We start from the raw sequence: 21,962 nt of genomic DNA on the forward strand, positions 1-21,962 counted from the left end.
ATTCCATGATAGGCTTACCAAGGAGAGCTACATAAGGGTCCCTTTTAATGTTAATCTGAAATAGATTACGAAGGAGAGTGTATACCCTAATCCACAGTAAAATTTAGGATTTTCTTTTACTTTTGGTGATAACGGAGGCACAAACAGCCTTATGGGTGTTCTAATGTCTCTCTATCCAAAAATTCAAAAAGTTTTGCTGTTATTTATACTTATTATATGAAGTCCCTTACAATTGTCAATAGTAATATGAAGCTTAGAGTGCATGATACTAGATAAGACAAATAAAAGCTTGATCTGACAATAGACCGTGCAATACATTCATTTGTCACAATTCTGCAAAGGCTGATTTATTACTAATGAGTATTTGTTTTTATCTAACTTTTTATCTAGCCTTGATGAAAAACTATTTGACAAAAGAGAAACCGAGCAGTTCACGTCCCATTTTAGAAACGTACTCCGCATCTGGTGTTCTTTTAGCCACAATTCCGGTGAGTGATAAATGGCACACACAGTTTTGTTGGATTTTATTGTTAAAAAAACATGAGAATGGAACAAAGTAGGCCATAGTAGAGTAGTTGGAACCAGGATTAAATAGACATTTTTTGTATTATCAGCAGTTCAGTGTTGGTTTTTCTTAGCTCAATGCAAGTTTACTATTGTGTTTTATTGCTGTTGTATCCTTTCCAGCAGAGTGTGTGACACATTGTGCTTTTTGATAATAATCTTTTTATGATGTTCGCTGTTGTACTGCATCCTTTTTATTTGCTGTTACACATGGTGATTGATGTTTAGGAGAATTGCTGGTTTATCTTTTTTTTTCTTTGCTTTATATTTCATTGCAGATTTGTATGATCTGTACAAAAAAATGCAGATTTTGAATTAATTTAGTATTTGATGAATGGGCTGCATGATTTCCTGATCATAGGACAAATCTTTATACATAAAATTCAGAGAAATAAAAAAAAAAAAAACGGTTTCTGTACATGCAGTAATAATGTTGTGGCCAAAAGATAGAACCACTGGGTGCAATAGAGGATGCAGGAATCTGTCACTAAAGGAAGGGGCAGATGTGAAGACTGTCTGTAGGCTGAAGCTGCTAAATAGGACCAAGATCCAGGGGACGGGAGGTGGGATAGGTACTGAAAGCTGTTTTTGTAGGGTTTTTTTTTTTTTTTTTAAATTGGTGACAGGGTTATTTTCAAGTGGCTTTTCGTGTTACATGATTACATTTGTATTGTTTTATTTAACATCTATATTTGTAGATGTCCACTAATCTACAAATTGTACAACATTGTGCTTGGTATTCTTTTTAATTGTAGTGGAAGAGTGGACAAGTGGTGCACCTGGGATGGACAGTATCTGAAGATCTAATGTGTATTCAGGAAGATGGAACTGTATTAATATACGACATCTTTTGTGTATATAAACGCTCTTTTAGCCTGGGAAATGTAAGTATGTGATTTACACTTTAATTGTATGTCACTGTGTTCACATCAGAAAAGTACAGTAGACCTTTTTTATGTAAAATAACTTGGTGCATTATTTCTGCAGTGAAAATGTGGGAAACGCAATCTGGCACAAAGATCCCCTTATCTGGTATACGTTTAACCACTGATAAAGATAAATGTTTACAATACAATGGAAAAAAGCAATGTCCGAGGCTGGCCATCAATATCAAAGAGGATGGGGGTTAGATGTACAGGAATGATCCAGTCATCCTCTGGGTTTCCACTTGATTGTTATGTCCATAAGTGTGCTTCCTTGTTTTTGACTGAGTGGGCACTCATAGGCGGCACTGATGGGTATTTATGGGTGGCACTGATAGGTGGCTCTGATGGGTGGCATTGCTGGGCATCACTGATTTTGTGTGCCATAATGATGCCAATCAGTGCCCATTTGTGGGCACTGATTGGCATATGTTGGGCAATAATTTGCACATGTGGATGGCCATGGGGGATGTACCTGGCCATCCACATGTTGGGTGCTTCCCTGGTGGTCCTGGCGGCTTCCCTGGTGGTCCAGTGTGGGCATCTGAGGGGGGCTGCGCTGATAAACAATCAGCACAGACCCCCCCTGTCAGGAGAGCCACCGATCGGCTCTCCTCTACTCGTGTCTGTCAGACGTGAGTGAGGAAAAGTCGATTAACGGATCTTCCTGTTTACATCATGATCAGCAGTGATTGGACATGGCTAATCATGTGGTAAAGAGCCTCCTCGTGTCAGAGTGATGCACCGCTCCACCGATCGCCGCGATGCGTGCCCCCAGGGGCGCGCGGCGGCTGTTATCCTGATGGACGTCGTATGTCCAGTCAGGATAACCCAACCACCACCCGGCTGTCATTTTGCTATAGGTCGGGCGGTAAGTGGTTAAGGAGGTATATTCCGATGCAATAGAGGAGGTCTTAAGCCCCAAATATTTGGCAGTGCGAGTCCATCGCAATGGCAAATCTGGGTCAGCCAGAGCCCCCGCCTCTCATTAAATTGGCAAAATAAGGGACTTGTCCCAGTTGACTCTTCTACCCAAAAAAGTGGAATATGAGGAAATTAAGGCCAGCGCTTCCTTAAGGGAAGTACCTGGGTCATTCAACAAAAGAATCATGTCATTATAACGCTACTTTTTCAACAATGGGACCAAACGTTCTACCTTTAATAAGTGGGGCGTTAAGTATGGCTTGGGCGATGGGTTCCCTCATTAGTGCAAATAAAGCTGGAGACAACGGGCACCCTTGCCTAATCCCCCCTACCAATGGAAAATGGTGCAGATAGCTAACCCCCCCCCCCCCCCCCAATTTAATCTGTGCTAAGGGAGCTTTGTAAAGGACCTTATTCTAATTACAGAAACGTGCCCCAAAGCCCAGTACCTCCAACACAGTGGACATGTATAACCAATCGACTGAGTCAAAAGCTTTAACTACATCTAGCAGGATAAAACCCGGGAAGCAGACTCATTTAGGGGGAGCTGCAAGTGTGTAAAAACCATGCGAAGGTGAAAGTCTACTTTTTGATGAAGGGGGGAAAAAAAACTGAACTCTCCATGTATGTTGTATACATTACAAGGTTTATAACGAATGCCTTCCTTTGCAGGAACTAAAACATTTGCTTTCATTTCCTTAGACTGTTAAGTAGGGTGGTCTGTCTTCTAAAATGTATATTTGTTTCTAGGTGCTGAAAAAGAGAAATGTATGCATTCCTATAAATGTGCAATACCCTTGCCCAGTATATCGGCAAGAATGCAAGGCTTACTGTAGCGAACCTAAAGAAGTTAGAAATGACTGGCATTTGACTTCCTCTCTTCATACTTCAGGGCAAATCAATGAGCCAGTCGCACAAGTAGGATGTAAAATTTGTGGGAGAATTTTGTATGGAGTTTGCAGGACATCCCCAGTGTTGTCATGGTGGCAAGAAAGCAACATATGATTTCAGCTTGCTGGTAAAAAGAGGTTATTTTTATTAAAGCGGAGCTCCACCCTAAAGTGGAACTTCCGCTCATCGGAACCCTCCCCCCTCCAGTGTCACATTTGACACCTTTCAGGGGGGAGGGGGGTGCAGATACCTGTCTAAGACAGGTATTTGTACCCACTACCAGCCACACAGTCTGCGGGTAGACTGCGGGCAGAACGTCAGATCGCCCCCCCCCCCCCCATTGTGTTCTGGGAAACACAAGGCTCCCAGAACACAGCGGGGACCAGTGAGCATGGCGCAGCGCGACTCGTGCATGCGCCTTAGGGAACCGAGCGCTTTACTTCCTGGTTCCCTCACCGAGGATGGCGGTGGGGGCAGCAGAGTGACGAGTGATTGCTCGTCTTCTGCTGCCAACGTTGCTGGACTCCAGGACAGGTAAGTGTCCTAATATTAAAAGTCAGCAGCTGCAGTATTTGTAGCTGCTGGCTTTTAATATTTTTTGTACGGCGGAGATCCGCTTTAAATGACAAAATGATGTGTTACTGTTTATGTATGTTTTTTATACATTTTATTTGCAAGAATTTTAAATTTTTCTTTTACTGTGCATTTTGTGGCTATATATTTGGACTTTAGAAGAAGGGGCTATACCCTGAAAATTTGGCCTGAAAAATATAGCTGTTAGTAAAAATTTAAAAAAGGCAAAGACCGTAATCAATTATGATGTAATTTTTTAAAAGTGTCAGAATTATTTTAATAATCATAAATTGTTTACCAATTGGTTTGAGCTTCATGTTGATCATTAGATGTGGAAGTGGGAAGTTACATATTTTGGCTTGTAATAATATGTCTGTCTCTTTACAGGAAATTAAACAGAACCAGATTCTGGAAGCCAAGGTGTTTCATTCTGAATATAGAACTGGAATTGCAGTATTAACGGGAGCTTTGAACTTTACTCTGACTTCAAATATTGATGACGTAAAACTGCGCCGGATGCCAGAAATGCCAAGTAATGTGCAGCTGTGTGAGCATTTTTACTGATCAGTCTTTTATATGCATTGGGAAAGTATTTACATTGTTTATTTTGTCTGTTTTGCAGATCCTAAAGTTCTACCATCATGTTGGACTATTCTTTTTCAGGACAGAATAACATTAATTTTGCTAGCTATAGGCAATGATTTGTACCTGCTGGATAACACGGCATGCTCTCTTGTAGTAAGTAAAACCATTTTTTTTAAATCAATATAACCTTTTACTTGCAACTTATCAAGTTGCCATTGGTTCTTCATTATCCTACCACAAATTGAGGCATGTTGTATTGCTTAAACTGCAGGGGAATAAAAAAAAGATTCTATTTCAAATATTCAAACGTTTTTTATTCAAAGTGTTTATAATGCTGAAAGAAACATGGAGGCTCCACCAATAATTTATCATCCTTGGGCCCCATGCACACGGGACGCTGTTAAACTCGCGTTCAGAGGCAGTTGGACACTTTTTTTTCAACTGCCCCTGAACTCATTTAATGTTATCCTATGTGTCCATGTACACAGTTTTGTTTATTGACGTTTATATGCAGTTGTGTTTAACCTAGTTTTTCTGAAAGCAAAAAAATGGGTTCAGACATAAATTTGCCACGATTTCGTTTATAAGCATTTTTAAAGGTGACCTATTTATTTATTTTTTTTACATGGGAAATTTCTAAAATAATGACACATGATGAAAAACCATTAAAAAAATCCACAACTTGTGGCAAGTGGACAATCCACAACTTGTGGCCAGGTGATGTGGCAAGTGGACAATCCACAACTTGTGGCAAGTGGACAATCCACAACTTGTGGCCAGGTGATGTGGCAAGTGGACAATCCACAACTTGTGGCAAGTGGACAATCCACAACTTGTGGCAAGTGGACAATCCACAACTTGTGGCAAGTGGACAATCCACAACTTGTGGCCAGGTGACGTGGCAAGTGGACAATCCACAAGTTGTGGCCAGGTGACGTGGCAAGTGGACAATCCACAAGTTGTGGCCAGGTGACGTGGCAAGTGGACAATCCACAAGTTGTGGCAACGTGACAATCCACAATTTGTGGCCAGGTGATGTGGCAAGTGCAGAATTCACAACTTGTGGCAGGTGACTTGGCCAGGTGACATGGCAAGTGGACAATCCACAGCTTGTGGCAGGTGATGTGGCAAGTGACACGCTAAATACAAGTACACTGCTGCTCTCTCAGCTGCTACTCACTCTGGTCTCACAAAATGGCTGAAATAGTTGAATAATACTTTATTTTTATTTTTTTGAGCTTGGGGAGGGTCTTATGATGTTTCTTAACTAAACACTTGTAGACTAAAACGCTGCTAAAATCACAGCAAAACGGGCGTTTCTAAATGCCGGTTTTAGCCTTTAAAAACATGCGTTCAGCAGAGTTTGCACCGGCGTCCCCTGTGCACGGGGCCTTAAAATGCTGGTTGCATGGCAGTGACGCTTTCCCTGTGTCTTCAAAACGTTGTGCCTTTTGAGCCCAGAACAAATATAATAAGCATTTTTGACCTTTCTGATACGCCAAAATTGTTTTGGGACAGTGACCCAAATAGTGATTCAGAAAGTATTGAATGAAAAAAGTCAGCAACTTTCTCACAACTCCTAGTATTTTCAGAGGAGTTCTTGGTTTGAATCCCAACCACTGCACTACTTGTGCCTGCGTGGGTTTCCTCTGGATACTCTGGTTTCCTTCCACACTCCAAAGACATGCTAGTAGGTTAACTGGATCCTCTCTAAATTGGCCCTAGTATTTGTATGTATCAATGTGAGTTACGGAGCTTAGATTGTAAGCTCCATGTGGCCAGGGACTTAAGTGAATGTACAGTATACTGTATATGTAAAGCGCTGTGTAAATTGTCAGTGCTATATAAATACCTGTAAGAAATAGATAATAAATAAATGGTAGCACAGAGGTGAAGGGCGAAATTGGCATTTTGTATTGTTTTCTCAAAATCGGAGCAGCTTAAAGGGTTTGTAAAGGAATTTTTTTTTTTATCTTAATGGCTTCCTTTACCTTAATGCAGTGCTGTTTTCACGTCCTCATTGTTCGTTTTTGCTCTCAAGTTGCTGTAATTCTTCTCTGATCTCCACACTTCCTGGTTGTCTGTTTCCTGATGACCACAGTGCTGGGAGCTTTCTCTCTGTGGTCACTAACTTCAAGGAGGTGTGATTACTGTGTGTCTAGTTTCTAGCTTCGTTTTTCAAACCATCACTGCTCTATGGCTCTGTATGCTCTGTAAGGCAGAGAGGCAGGAAACATGCAAAAACGAAACTAGAAACTACAGGTACATTATATAATAGATTTTTATCTATTTTTAATCGTTTTTAAAAGGAATCAGTTAACTATTATGTCTCTATACGCTGTAAACGGTCATTTCAGCAAAAAACATTTTTTTTTATTTACAACCCCTTTTAAGAGGTGGACATTTTTGTCTTTTTCAACCTCCTACTTTTTGTTCCAAATCAGCATTTGTGTTTGCATTTTTCCAAAAATATGCCACATTCTGTCAGTACTATTAAAAGGCAGGTCACCATTTTTTTAGCACAGCAGTTAGCAGGCATTTTAAATGTGCCAGAAATTGGTTGTCGTTTAAGTTCATAAATGTAGCACATTGCAGCGGACCATTTTTTTTCTTTTTTTTTTTTTTTTTCTTTTATTAATATGCAATAAATGTATGCTGGTCCATGGCATCCTAAAGAAAGTTTCAGATGACTCTTTTTTTTTTTTTTTCAACAGACTCTTCCTGGAATGAGCCCAATGTGTGGAGCATATCTTAATTTTTCTGTTTCTTTTCATCATAAGTATCTTGCAGTCTTTACAGATAGTGGATACATTTGGATGGGAATGTCTTCACTCAAGGTGAGAACAGTATTTGGAAAAAAATTATAGCAATGTTTATATTATGAAAGATTTTTCTGTTATGTGGTAAATGATTAAAGCCCAACTATGTGTTTGGATTTCCTGCAACCAATATTCACCCTTTAGCTTTCCCACTGGAGCACTCCAGCACCATTTTATTTTTATTTTTTATTTATTTTTCTTGCATAACAAACAAACAAAAACCAAAATCAAAACACTGATCTAAACAGTAACAACATCAATACATTAAATGCGTCAACATATAAATGAGCCCAAGACATTCACAAATACATAAAAGATATTCAGAAAAATTCTGCCATTTTCAGGAATATTCAGTACCCAGAAGCACCCATAGGCACGTAAAGGCGCTCAGAGGCACTCAGAATGGCCCAGATGTACTCAAAAGCACTCCAAAGCACTAAAAAGTACCCTGAATCACCCAAAAACAGAAACCCTCAAAAATAATTAGAAATACCCCAAAATACTGCGGAGCAGCTGGTATATAAATCTTTTAACAGGTCTCCCCCCACCCCCCCCCCCAAAAAAAAAAACACCCCTAGTATTAAACAAGGTATCAAATTGAAGTTAGAATGGAGATTGACATTTTCTCCAAATCCTTTCAAATTTCCAGAAGGTGTTGCGAAGAAAAAGTGTGTTTTTCAAACAAACCCCTGCACTATTTAAAACATGCATACATACCTTTTACAGGTGTCTTTGGTCAGGTAACATCACAGATCCTTTTTGCCCTCCATTACTACAGTGGTGGACAGATCCTAAATGCTGAAGACAGGAGCGCCACACATTCTCCTACGAGTCCAGGAAAGGAGTGCACCCTTGATTCCCTGGACTCTTATAAAGTGGGCTAAATGATACTGGGAACACTATCTTGTGGGTCTGGCCTGTAATGTTTACTTTGGGCACTGGATTCTACGTTCGGTGTTCAGCTTTTGCTTCTAGTTCAGTGTGTGTAATTGACTGCAGGGGGCTCTATAGGTCCAGGGCCATTTCCTATCATTTATAAGCACATTATGCGGTTTTAAAGGCAGGGGATTTTGATGTTCTTCACTTTATTGTACCCCTTGTCATTTTGTTTCTAACGTTTCTTGGCACAAGCAATTTAAACTTGGCATCTTTTTTTCGTCCTGGGGGATGAGGTAACTGCATAGTACCTAGCAGATAATGCCCCCCCCCCGTTTTTTTCACCCAAAATGCACAGAGCACGTTGCTGCACTCCTGGGGTTGGATGTGTTCCATAGATGGCCTGCCCTACAAGAAACTGTAACCTCTACTCGGGGTGATAATGTCTGTTCCATTGTCCCAGAGTATTTTCCTATTATAACTCTGCTCCCATTATCTGACTTCGACTCACTTTCAAGCATGCAATATGTGGCCTGTCTGACAAAAGTAGAATTCTCTGCAACTATGTTTTAATTCTTTTGAATCTGCACCTCTAGAACCTTTGGTTTTCTGAGACCAGAAACTCCAACGTCCTCTATGCCCCCTGATCCTGTTGAAGGAAAGTATTGAGGACTCTTAAAAGCAGGGATTGCAGAGGATTTCCCCTCCCCTGCATCTTATGAGGTACAAGCCTCATGCTTAAATGCTTTCTACTCTTGACATCGATTGACACGGAGTACACTAATCTTAGCCTAACAGTACCTGACTCTACACAGCCTAAACAAGCTCATATGGGCACTCAAAAACTGTCTCAAACTTTATACACACACATTGAGGACTGGCCCAATCCTGGAAGGGTATTCACTCCTTCTAAGATTTTTGCTGAGATTTATTCTATTAAAAATAAATTGACTTTTTCAGTGGTGGGTCCTGATCCTGCCATTTTAATTCTTAATTAACATCTTACAGTTCTTTTCAAGGATCTTCCTTCCTTTAAGAATTATGTTGCTAGGGGTCTGGAAGCCCTGATAAATGTCTTCTTTTGTCCTTCTAAATCTTGCTCTGCTTCCAGCAATTGCTGCTATTTGGCAGACTACTGTTAACCGGACATGACATCAGAATGCACAACATGAACTTGTCTTTGAGGAACTTGTTTTCCTAGAACATTTATAGCTGATGACCTCAGCATTCTTGTTTTGTGTTGATGCTGTAGAGCAGTGGTTCTCAACCTTTCTAGTGCCGTGACCCCTTCATAAAATTTCCCAAGTTGTGGGGACCCCTAACAGTAAAATCATTTTCGGAGCGTGGGTTGTAGGCACCCGGGGGAAGACAAGTAATTTGTGCCCCCCAGCCCACAGACATTTAGCGCTCCCTGAGTCCCTTTCACTCATACAGTATTCAAACCCCTTATGGTATATTTTACGATGTACCACTCTTTGTTCCCCTTTCTTTCCCTTTTATCTCTCTCTATCCTAATTTTTTGCTTTTTTTCCCCCCATCCCTCGCTCTAGTCTTTCTTGTTCTGTCTCTTATCTCTTATTCTTTCTCCCCCTTTTTCTTTGCTCCTCTCCCTCTTTTCCTCTCCTATCCATGTATTCTCTAATTGTATTCCTTTTTTCACTCCTTGGTGGGTGGGGGGGGGGGGATTGGTGGCATTGCTGCCACAGAGTTCGGACAAGTGGCTGGGGGGGGGGGAGTTCTGATCAGCCAACTTAGTTGCTCTTGATCAAGGTTATCTGCTAATCTGAGAACTGTGGGGACTTTTAATGGCAACTTTAATCACGGGTAGTGTTACTCACTGTGTCTCTGACTTTGTGGTGTCTCGTAACAGTGCCACCTATGCCAAAATCAGGAGATAGGGTCTCTTCCAGTCCCTCCCACTTCACAATCCTCACCAGTCAGCTGACTTCTGGTCTCTGCCCCCCACCCATGCCGTGAACTGAATGGGCAGCTGAAAAGAGGCTGAGTGGGTGGCCACGGGCTCCAGGAACAGCCCAGCTGGACTTCCGCAGGCTCCAGGGACAGCCCTGCTGGGCAGCCGCAAAAAGGTTGGGAGAGTGGTGCGGGCTTCAGAAACAGCCTAGCATTCGGTGACCCCTGGCAAATCGTCATTCGACCCCCAAGGGGGTCCCGACCCCCAGGTTGAGAACCACTGCTGTAGAGTATGGGATCGGCCAAGTCTCTAAAATGTCCCTTATGTTTTTGCATATACAGGATTTTGTGGCTAAAAGTTGAGTCTGCTAAAAGAGTCTTGTACTTTAAGAGGTATAGTGAGCCTTTTGAAGACTCAATTTTTTGCCTCAAATTTTTGGAAATTGCGGAAAGCGTGATCAAGGAATATAGGTTAGTGTAACGTCTCCTATAGCAGTCCCAGTTCCTATAAGCCAAACAAACCTAAACTACTGGTATGTGGCTGCCCCCAGGGATGCCATGTTCACTGACCAGGAAGTACAGGTGATGGGGGGGGAGAACAACAAAAGCATTGTTGCTGTAGTTCCAGGAGTGCAGTTGTCCGCAGGGGATGGTTTGGACAGGTATCCCGCAGGATGTGCAGATGGGCCAGTGCAGGCAGAGACATGGTCAGCAAACCGACAAAGGATCAGTCCCAGGCAGATGATCAGAGAACAGTGACTGGTTGCACTATTAGGGCTTGCTCACATGTGAGATTAGGGTTGCCACCTCATCCCTTTTAACCTGGACACACATGAATTACACAGGTTCTGAGGCTAATTTAATGCAGATGAGGCTCCAAGTGAGTTTAATTACCACCTTAATCAGCCACAGAACCTGTGTAATTCATATGTGTTCGGGTTTAAAGGGATCAGGTGGCAACTTTTTTTTTTTTTTTTTTTTTACTTATCTTTTATTTTTATTTTCTCCAACGAATACCATACAGTTGACTTAAATGACTTCTTCCAATAATATTACATTTTCAAATACATAATTCACATAAACTATCCTACTCCAGATCCTTATCTATACAGTATTCATTCCTATTACTCCCTATTTCCCCACAACCCCCCCCCCCCCCCTCCCCCAAAAAAAAAAAAAAAAAAAAAAAAGAGGGAAAAACCCCCTCCCTCCTTCCCTCCCGTCCTCTATGAATCCTCTCCATTCCCCTCCATAAGCCTCTTTCCTTCTTCAGATCTCGTGAATGTATTCCATCCTGACCAAGTATCGTTATACTGTGTCCTCCTATTCTGCGCTGAGAGCACCAAATCTTCCATTGCTCCTACCTCTTGGATCCTATTGAGCCACCCTGAAATACAGGGTGTCCTTGTATCCCTCCACCTCAACGTGACTTCTGCCCATGCTGCATTTATCATGTGGCACACCACTGATTTTCTATATTTTTTCCAAGATATTTGTGAACTATGCAGTAAAAAGAAAGCGGGGTCATCCGGTATCGAATCTTCAATACATTTTTGACTTATTCTTCGTACCTCCTCCCAATAATGCCTCATTTTATTACAGGACCAAAAAATATGTAAAAGTGTACCCTGTTCTCTACCACATCTCCAGCAATTTCCATCTACCTGTTTGTCAAATTGGTGTAACCTTTCTGGAGTGTAGTACCATTGTGTTAAGAGCTTATAGTTCGCTTCTTGCGTCTTTGAACACACCGAAGAATTGACTGCCATAAAGATTATCTGTTTATGTTGGGTTGGGTTGGGGTGAAAATTCTCCCCAGATCCCTCTCCCATTTCCGAATACTTGGCATCACAAAATCTTCTGGAGGTGCGTTCAAAAACCCATACATTTTCGACAACACTCCAGATAATGGTTCTACTTCATTACAACATCTCTCCAATAATGTCAATTGTCTTTGAAATTCCCCTATCCGTCCCAAAGATCTTAGAAAATGGCTTACCTGCAGTGCCTGCCACAGTGCAAGTTCATATGCACCTCCTATTTCTGTTAAATCTCTGATTGAGGACCACTCACTTGATTTTGTAAAGTCTAACACCTGACTAAGGCCCTTTCTTCTGAACTTTTCACCTATAGCCTGCTCCAACCCTGGAGTAAAATTAGGGTTTCCTATTACCGGTATCAATGGTGATTTACCTGGTGTGTATTTCTTATCTCCACATATTTTAGCTGAGATTTGCAATGTTGGACCTATTATAGGATGTCTCTTTAGATATCTAGGGAGTGCCGGATAGCACCATGCTGCTCTAGATAACGGGATCGGGCTTACATATTGCTCTATATTTACCCACCTTTTGAATTCTCCATGTCTACACCAGTCTATCAATCTGGTCAGGTGAGATGCTCTGTAGTAATTTATTATATTTGGGATTGCCATCCCTCCCACCTTTTTAGGCATTCTCAATAGTTCCCTTTTAATTCTAGGTTTTTTCCCTGCCCATATAAATCTCATAAACAAAGTATTTACCTGTCTTAAAAAAGTTATCGGTATAGAAATTGGCAGGGCCTGGATCATATACAGCATTTTTGGTAGGATACACATTTTTACTATGCTTCCTCTCCCAAACCATGAATGCATTCCTTGTCCCCATTTATCTAGCAGTAATTTCATTGCATTATATAGTGGAGAGAAATTCAGGGCAAAGATGTTCTTGATATTTGATGTTATATATGTGCCTAAGTATTTTAGTACTGACACCCATTTAAACCTAAAGTTCTGTTTTATTGTATCTCCTATTACTCCCCGACTCTCTACACTCATCGCTTCTGATTTGGTATTGTTAATCTTCATATTTGAAACTTTCCCATACTGCTCAATTTCTCGTAGAAGGTTGGGGAGTGACATATGGGGATTAGTTACTGAGAAAAGCAGGTCATCCGCATATGCTGCAATTTTATGTACCTGTCTTCCCATCTGTATTCCCTGAATGTCTACATTTTGTCGAATTCTGTTTAGTAAGGGCTCTACTGTGAGGACGAACAACAGGGGCGACAGTGGACATCCCTGTCTTGTACCATTTTTAATTTTAAAGGGAGATGAAAGTACTCCATTAACCCTTACTGAGGCCCGTGGGTTTGTATATACACTCATAATCCATCTGATCATGCAATTTCCCAAACCCACCTGTCTCAGTACTTCCTCTAAAAACCGCCAGCTCACCCGGTCAAAAGCTTTTTCTGCATCGGTATTAAGAAATACACATGGAATTTTCTTTTCTCCTACATAATGTACCAGGTTAAGGATTTTGATCGTATTGTCTTTAGCCTCCCTCCCCGGCACAAATCCCACCTGATCCATATCTACCAGCTGCGCTATCCATGGTTGAAGCCTAGATGCTATTATTTTTGAAAAAAACTTAAGTCTGCGTTTAACAGTGAAATAGGTCTGTAACTACCGCAGTCCGCCGGGTCCTTCCCCTCTTTTGGGATCACGGTAATATGTGCCAGAAGGGCTTCCGGAGGGAATGCCGCCGTACCCCCCAGTGCATTAAAAAACTTTGCCATCTGTCCGTTCAATAGCCCGGAGAATTCTCTGTAGTAACTCACCGAGAATCCATCCGGGCCTGGGGATTTCCCTAACTTAACTTTTTTTAGGATTTCCCCTACTTCTTGCGTAGATATAGGTAACTCTAATTTCTTTCGGGCCAGTGAAGGTAATCTGGGCATACCTGCTCCCAGCAGATATTCCTCTATCCCCGACTGTGTGTCCCCTTCTGATGACAGGTTATATAGGGCTGAATAATATTCCTCAAACGTCTGCGCTATCTCTCTTGGTTTTTTTAACAGTTTCCCCTCTTTCCCTTTAATTTGAGGGACATAAATTGTTCTACTCTTCTCTTTCAATTTCCCTGCCAGCAGCTTACTGCATTTGCCCCCCATCTCATATTTAGCCTTCCTCCCTCTCTGTATACTTGCTTTAGCTTTAAATCGCATAATCTCTGATATCTGCCTCCTCAATTGTCCTAATTCCCTCCCTACCTCCGCTGATAGTTTTTCCTTATGTTGAGTTTCTAATCTCTGAATTTCTTCCAGTATCTCCTTAATCTGTTTCTCACGTTTTTTCTTCAGGTAGGACCCATGTTTTATCAGGATCCCCCTGATCACAGTTTTATGTGCCTCCCACACTATTCCTGGATCGCTACCTGGTATATCGTTGACCTGGAAGTATGCCGCAATCTCCCTAGTTACATCCTCCTTAACTTCTGGATTTTGCAGCAGGCTCTCATTCAGCCGCCATCTTCTATCTTGGGCAAATACCGTGTTAGATAGGGAGAGGCACATACTAATCGGGGCGTGGTCTGACCAAGTTATATTTCCAATTGTAATTTCAGATACTGAAGTAATCAGATAATGAGGGACAATAAACATGTCTATGCGTGTATATACCTGATGTGGAACCGAAAAAAAAGTATAGTCCTTTTCATCTGCATGAAAAGTCCTCCACACATCCACTAATTGTACCTCGCATAGTTTCTTTATTATCCCCCTTCTGACTCTTCCTGGAATCGACGAGACCTCTGAGGATGCGTCCATTTTGGGCTCTAAAGTAATATTGAAATCTCCTCCCAAAATTAATTTCCCCTCTGAAAATTCAACCAGATCTGTGAGCACTTTCTTGATGAATACGTCTTGTTTAATATTTGGTGCGTACAGCGTAGCCAGGGTTACCTTGACCCCTCCTATACTCCCCTTTAGGAAAAGGAACCTGCCATTAGGATCTAAACGTTTTTCTTGTAAAGTCCACGCTATTCGATTAGAGATCAAAACTGATACTCCCTTAGACTTCGCCTCCTGATTCATCGCATGATATACGCATGGGAAGAATCTGTTCTGTAGGAATGGCAGGCTCCCTCCCCTAAAATGGGTTTCCTGTACAAAAGCCACATCTGTCCCCCATCTACTTAGGTCCTTTAACATCATTTTCCGTTTTTCTGGAATATTAAGTCCCTTAGCATTCAGGGAGGTTACCTTTATTGTCCCCATCTCAATATTACTTAAGGGGACAAATAGAGGAAAGGGAGGGAAGAGAGGGAGACCGCGAGGAAAGGAGAGGAAAAAAAATAAAATAAAAAAAATTCCCCACTAGAAAAAGGGGGGATAAAATTTAACCCCAAAAAAAAGAAAAACTACCCTGGTACCTCTGTACCTACCTCCACCCCCCTTTCTATGCCCCTAAGGGAGAAACCACCCAAGGCTGGATCCTTCTCCAGCGATCACCGTGGGTGTGTACTACTATAGGGGGATTTGACGGAATGGTCAAGTGGCTCCCACCCAGCTCCCCTCCGCCCCCCCCCCGACCCTCTTTGTCCTGTTTTTCTATCTCTTTTTCTTTCTTTCTTCCCCATTCCATTCTCCCCTTCCCTTTCCTTCCCTCCCCCGTCTCTCCTACCAGTTATTCTTATTTTGCCTTTTCTCTCACTTCATTACTTTCTCAGTCTTTCACACTTTCCGGTCAACTTAACTCCAAATTATCCTTATTTATTTATTTTAGTACTACTAAACTCCAAAGGTCCTATGTCCTCCTCTTCGAGGGGATCCCCCCTCCTTTCCTTACCCCATTGACCAATAAAGCTGACCACTAAAACTTACTCATACTGGTAAGGTGAGGCGGGGGCTCATTTCAGGGAAAGCATAAACTTAAAAAACTGTACGCATAAACGGCAATGGGGAAGAAAATCAAAAATAAAAACCACCTTCCTCCTGCCATCCTATCAACCGCTACGGCCTAGCTATCTTCACTATCTTCACTACCCCTACCCCTCACCCTGGCCACTTCCCCCTTATCTTATTATCTTTGTTACCATGTACCCAACATATATCAAACCGGGAACCCAGAAAAACCGCCTATCCCCCGGGCGTTGCCCCTCCCCTCTGTTCTCTCTCCACCCCCTCCCTCCCTCGGCCCTCCATGTTTAGTGAGAGAGAAAAAAAAATTGTGCTTATCAATCTCTACTGTCCAATTTCCTATACACAAGTTCTCTTAACTCAAACCTATGCATTCCTGTGTATACTGTGACTCAGTGGCATTTTGTGACATTTTTGTGCAAAAAAAAAAAAAAAGACCATAAACATACAAAAAACCTACTACATTTTACCCCATGGTTCTATTCCCATGGGGCCTAAAAAAAACACTGCAAATTTTCCCCCAGAGGATCCCCGCTGCTCCCTCCCAAAGGGGCGCAGGGGGGAAAATATATACCCCCACAATCTACTACCCCATAATATACAACCCCCCCCCCCCCCCAAAAAAAAAATAATAATTTAAAAATTCAGTGTTCGTCTCGTGTCTCGGACCCTTAGTTCTAATCTTCTTCTTATCTCAATTTTTATCTTCATTTCTAGTCCTGTGAATTGTGCTATTGTGTCCCAAAAAAAAAAAAACTCCCTCCAGTGAGAGAGAGAATAAATAAAAAAATAAAAAAAGCAATTTGGTGGGCCAACCAGTGGGTAGGGGACGAAACAACTTCCAAAACCTGGGAAAAAAAGAAAAAAAGGAGGTGTATTTCCTCCCTTCCCCTCCTCTCTTCTCCTTTGGAGGGGGCCCCACCCGGGGAGAAAAAAAAAAAAAAGAACGGGGGTCTCTTCTTCTGATACTCCTCAATCTTTATCTTCCCTGATTTTCTTAGTCTGGGTAACCCCGGTAATTGCTGTAGCCAATCTGGTACCTCCATAGGTTCCATTCCCAAAAACTTGAACAGGGCTGGGAGGTCCTTATGCTGCTGTAAAGGGAAAGACTCCATCCCCTTTCTAATTGATACCGATATTGGGTACCCCCATCTATAACTCCCCCCCAGCCCTTTTACTTTGTCCAATAAAGGGCGCAACATGGCCCTTCGTTGCAACGTTGCCTTAGATAGATCAGGGAGGATTTTTATTTGCACCCCTTCAAACACAATCTCGCCGGCTTCCCATGCTGCTCTGCTGACCATCTCTTTATGAGCATATCTATGGAAGCACCCAATTATGTCCCTAGGCCTGTCCAGGTTCACTGAACGGGGACCCAGTGCTCTATGGAGTCTTTCAAATTCAAACCCTTGAGGGGGAGGGGATCGCACCAACTGGTTACATAGGCCATTTATCATTGTCTGCAGAGTCTCCTTCTCCACCGTCTCAGGGACCCCTCTAAATCTTAAATTCCTTCGTCTGCTCCGGTCCTCCATTTCCTCCAACTTCAGCTGCATGTCGTCAACTTTTAACATATATGTCTGTTCTATAACTGAGACCCGTGCATCTATGTTTGCCAACAACTGTTCATCTCTATCCAATTTATCTGATATCTGCATTACTTCTTCTCGGACCACCTCCATATCCTTTCGGTGGGCTTCCTCCATGCGCTTCACCAGGGTCTCCATATCAATCTTAGTCGGCATAGCCAATAACATAGCTTTCAGCTCTTTCAGCTCTGACCCCTGGTCTCCTAGTGAGGAGTTTGTGTTAACTGTCCCGCCCAGGTCTCTCTGAGCCTGCAGGTTTTCACCTCCTCCTCCGCTCCCCCTTACCTCTCCTCCTCCGGTCAGCAGCATCACCGTCCCCCCTGTCGGCTTCGTAGAAAGAACCGCCGCGGGCTTGAGCGTCTCCTCACACGTCACGACTACACATGACCCGGTCTCGCGATGCCTGTTTGCAGCCGACCTTGTCAGCGGGAAGTAGCGCTGGATCTCCGGCTGAGACAGGGGGATCTGCTTAGGCTGTCTACCCGATTCGGACGGCTCGAGTGTCTGCGGCTCCAAGGACGGCTCCTTATTCCGCTCCTCTCCAGGTGATTCAATAGCCTCCTTTTTCCTCCTCATTACCCGATCTCCCGTTCGTGCCTGATCCCCCGGTACCCTCTATCCAGGAGGGTCTCTTGAGAGGTGCGATATTCACTGTCCGTATCGCCGTAGCATGCAGCAAATTTTCGGGTATTTTTCAGGATTTCCAGGTGTTGTGGGATAGACACTTCATCTAGTCCTGGTCAGGGGTGGAGGAGCGTGGCTGTAGCTGTGGAGCGTGTCTGTCTCTACTCCACCATCTTCCGGTCACACCCCCCGATACACAAATTCCGTGCAGGTGGCAACTCTATGTGAGATTGGGGGGTGTCAAAACCTTGTGGTTGAGCTGCGGTTTAACAGCCCTTAACCACTACCCCCTTTAGCTGCAGAGGCAGTGGTTGGCGGTGTACACATGCCTCGGCTATGCTGCTGTGTGCCACAGCTGCGGCAGGCATTCTACCCAGTGTATGCCCACCAATCATAACCCATTTAAAGTGATTGTAAAGTCATAAGTTTTTTTTTATCTTTATGCATTAGGATAAAAAGCCTTCTGTGTGCCGCAGCCCCCCCCCCCCCCAACTTACCTGAGCCCATCTTTGTTCAGCGATGTCCATGATCAGGGATACTGGGAGTGGTGTGGCTGTGACCAGGGACACTGGGAGTGGTGTGGCTGTGACCAGGGATACTGGGAGTGGTGTGGTTGTGATCAGGGACACTGGGAGTGGTGTGGTTGTGATCAGGGACACTGGGAGTGGTGTGGCTGTGATCAGGGACACTGGGAGTGGTGTGGTTGTGATCGGGGACATTGGGACTAGTGTGGCAGTGATCAGGGACACTGGGAGTGGTGTGGCTGTGACCAGGGATACTGGGAGTGGTGTGGCTTTGATCAGGGACACTGGGAGTGGTGTGGTTGTGACCAGGGATACTGGGAGTGGTGTGGTTGTGATCAGGGATACTGGGAGTGGTGTGGCTGTGACCAGGGATACTGGGAGTGGTGTGGCTGTGATCAGGGACACTGGGAGTGGTGTGGCTGTGATCAGGGACACTGGGAGTGGTGTGGCTGTGACCAGGGATACTGGGAGTGGTGTGGCTGTGACCAGGGATACTGGGAGTGGTGTGGCTGTGACCAGGGATACTGGGAGTGGTGTGGCTGTGACCAGGGATACTGGGAGTGGTGTGGTTGTGATCAGGGATACTGGGAGTGGTGTGGCTGTGACCAGGGATACTGGGAGTGGTGTGGCTGTGACCAGGGATACTGGGAGTGGTGTGGCTGTGACCAGGGATACTGGGAGTGGTGTGGCTGTGACCAGGGACACTGGGAGTGGTGTGGCTGTGACCAGGGACACTGGGAGTGGTGTGGTTGTGATCAGGGACACTGGGAGTGGTGTGGTTGTGATCGGGGATACTGGGAGTGGTGTGGCTGTGATCGGGGATACTGGGAGTGGTGTGGCTGTGATCGGGGATACTGGGAGTGGTGTGGCTGTGATCGGGGATACTGGGAGTGGTGTGGTTGTGATCGGGGACACTGGGAGTGGTGTGGTTGTGACCGGGGACACTGGGAGTGGTGTGGTTGTGACCGGGGATACTGGGAGTGGTGTGGCTGTGATCAGGGACACTGCGAGTGGTGTGGCAGTAATCGCGTATACTGTAACAATTGTGGTGGTGATTAGTGACAATATAACTGGTGTAGAGGTGATCAGGGTCGCTGGGACTAGTGTGGTGGTGATTAGGGATACTGACTGTCAACATTGGTCTGGTGTGTGTGTAAAATATATATATATAAAATTTGTGTGTATTGGGTTGGACCCCCTTTTGCCTTCAGAACTGCCTTAATTCTTCATGGCATAGATTTAACAAGGTATTGGAACATATTGAATTGATGGCATCACGCAGTTGCTGCAGATTTGTTGGCTGCACATCCATGATGCCATCCATGATCTCCTGTTCCACCACATCCCAAATGTGTTCTATTGAATTGAGAACTTGTGACTGTGGAGGCCATTGGAGTACAGTGAACTCATTGTCTTGTTAAAGAAACTAGAGCTTTGTGACATGGTGCATTATACTGCTGAAATAGCCATCAGAAGATGGGTACACTGTAGTCATAAAGGGATGGACATGGTCAACAACAATACTCAGGTAGCCGTGGGATTTAAACAATGCTCAATTGGTACTAAGGGGCCCAAAGTGTGCCAAGAAAAAATCCTCCACACCATTACACCACCACAACCAGCCTGAACCATTAATACATGGCAGGGTGGATCCATACTTTCATGTTTGCGCCAAATTCTGACCCTAACATCTGAATGTCTTCACTGAAATCCAGACGCCTCAGCTTGGGAAACTTTTTTTCAATCCTTCTATTTTCCAATTTTGGTGAACCTGCACGAATTGCAGCCTTAGTTTCCTAAATATAGCTGGCAGGAGTGGCACTCTGTGTGGTCTTCAGCTGCTGTAGCCCATCTGCTTCAAGGTTCAATGTGTTGTGCATTCAGAGATGGTAATCTGCATATATTTTGTTGTAACCACTTGTGGTTATTTGAGTTACTGTTGCCTTTCTATCATCTCAAACCGGTCTTGCCATTCTCCTCTGACCTCAGCACTGCATTTTCGTCCACACAACTGTAGCTCGCTGGATATATTCTCTTATTCGGACCATTCTCTGTAAACCCTAGAGATGGTTGTGCGAGGAAAATCCCAATAGATCAGCAGTTTTTTTTAAATACTCAGACCAGCCTGTCTGCCCCCAACAACCATGTTCAAAGTCACTTTTTAAATCCTCTTTATTCCCCATTCTGATGCTCAGTTTGAGCTCCAGCAAGTCGTCTTCCCCTCGTCTAGATGCCTAAATGCATTAAGTTGCTGCCGTGTGATTGGCTGATTAGCAATTTGTGTTACCAAGCAATTGAACTGGTGTACCTAATAAAGTGGCTGGTGAGTGTATATTCTAGGCGGGAATCTGTGCACAAGAAACAAAAGACTCTTCTTCTTTACTTTCTATTAAATGGAGTCCAGTAGAAATGTTGCAGCACACTTCAAAGGTGTATTTTAATTTAACTAGTATCATGTAATTGCACAAGAGTTTTGGGCAGATCATGCCCTTTAATCATTTCATGCAGGCCTTTGCTTTAACCGTTCTGGGCAAACTTTGCCCTTTGACCCTTTCGGGCAGACCTTGTCCTTCAACCTCTTGAGGCCATGTCCTCTGTTTTCAGGCATAGCCAATGATGTATACCGTGATAAAAAATATTTTGTCAGTCACCTGCAGTCTTGGGTAAACAGTCATGTTGTTTGTGCAGGTTTCTTTCAAAGCAAATGTATGCTAAGCATTTTGAGTTCTAAAGTCAGTCTTGTTAATGTCAAACTGAATTCCCTTTTATTTATTTTAGGAAAAACTTTGGGAGTTTACTTCAGACACTCGGCAGGCACCCAAGCAAATGGCCTGGTAAATGCATCTCTATATATTTTATTTAGTGTTTTGTGTAATAATATACCTAACAGCCATCTAGGGTTGTAAAGGTAGAATCTATGCATTATTATAAAAAGCTTTGTGTGTGCAGCAGCCCACCTGAGGTCCAGCGATGTCCACAAGTGTCTCAGCTGTCTGAGATTCTCCTTCCCGACTGGCTGAGACACAGCAGCGGCGCCATTGGTGCCCACTGCTGTCAATCAAAGTCAGCTAGCCAATCAGGGGAGAGAGGGGGAAGGGCCATTCCGTGTCTGAATGGTCACACAGAGCTGTGATTCAGCTTGGGTGCACTGAACGGGGGAGAGGGGTCAGGATCACAGAAGAGGGACCAGAGAAGAGGAGGATCTGGGCTGCTTTGTGGCAAATCCACTGCAACAAAGCAGGTAAGTATAACATGTTTGTTATTTTTGCAGGGGAAAAAAAGCGAGACTTTACAATCGCTTTAAATGTCCATGTATTAAAAATAAATAAAAAAAAATCCTTATTTTGTATATGCAGCTGCAATGCTTTGCAGACTCTCCAGTGGATCGCAGGTGCAGTGCACAGGCTCCTACAGCCACTGGTCTGTTAACAAAAGTAGAGTTAGTCTTTGAACAGAAGCTAATATGAGCTTTCTATC

The 21,962-nt window shown here is 43.4% G+C and overlaps 1 protein-coding gene across 3 annotated transcripts in view; it reads left to right on the plus strand.

Moving 5' to 3' along the window:
- VPS16 (VPS16 core subunit of CORVET and HOPS complexes) overlaps positions 1-21,962 on the plus strand; it is a 216,037-nt gene that overhangs the window by 19,238 nt on the left and 174,837 nt on the right. For all 3 annotated transcript variants that reach the window (XM_040357101.1, XM_040357099.1, XM_040357100.1), the window contains 6 exons: positions 391-488; positions 1,320-1,448; positions 4,263-4,407; positions 4,498-4,613; positions 7,175-7,297; positions 21,264-21,319. In XM_040357101.1, coding sequence (XP_040213035.1) covers positions 391-488; positions 1,320-1,448; positions 4,263-4,407; positions 4,498-4,613; positions 7,175-7,297; positions 21,264-21,319 — 667 coding nt within the window. The remainder of the gene's footprint in view (positions 1-390; positions 489-1,319; positions 1,449-4,262; positions 4,408-4,497; positions 4,614-7,174; positions 7,298-21,263; positions 21,320-21,962) is intronic.

This window comes from Rana temporaria, chromosome 6 (genome assembly GCF_905171775.1).
Source record: "Rana temporaria chromosome 6, aRanTem1.1, whole genome shotgun sequence".
Taxonomy (NCBI): Eukaryota; Metazoa; Chordata; class Amphibia; order Anura; family Ranidae; genus Rana; species Rana temporaria.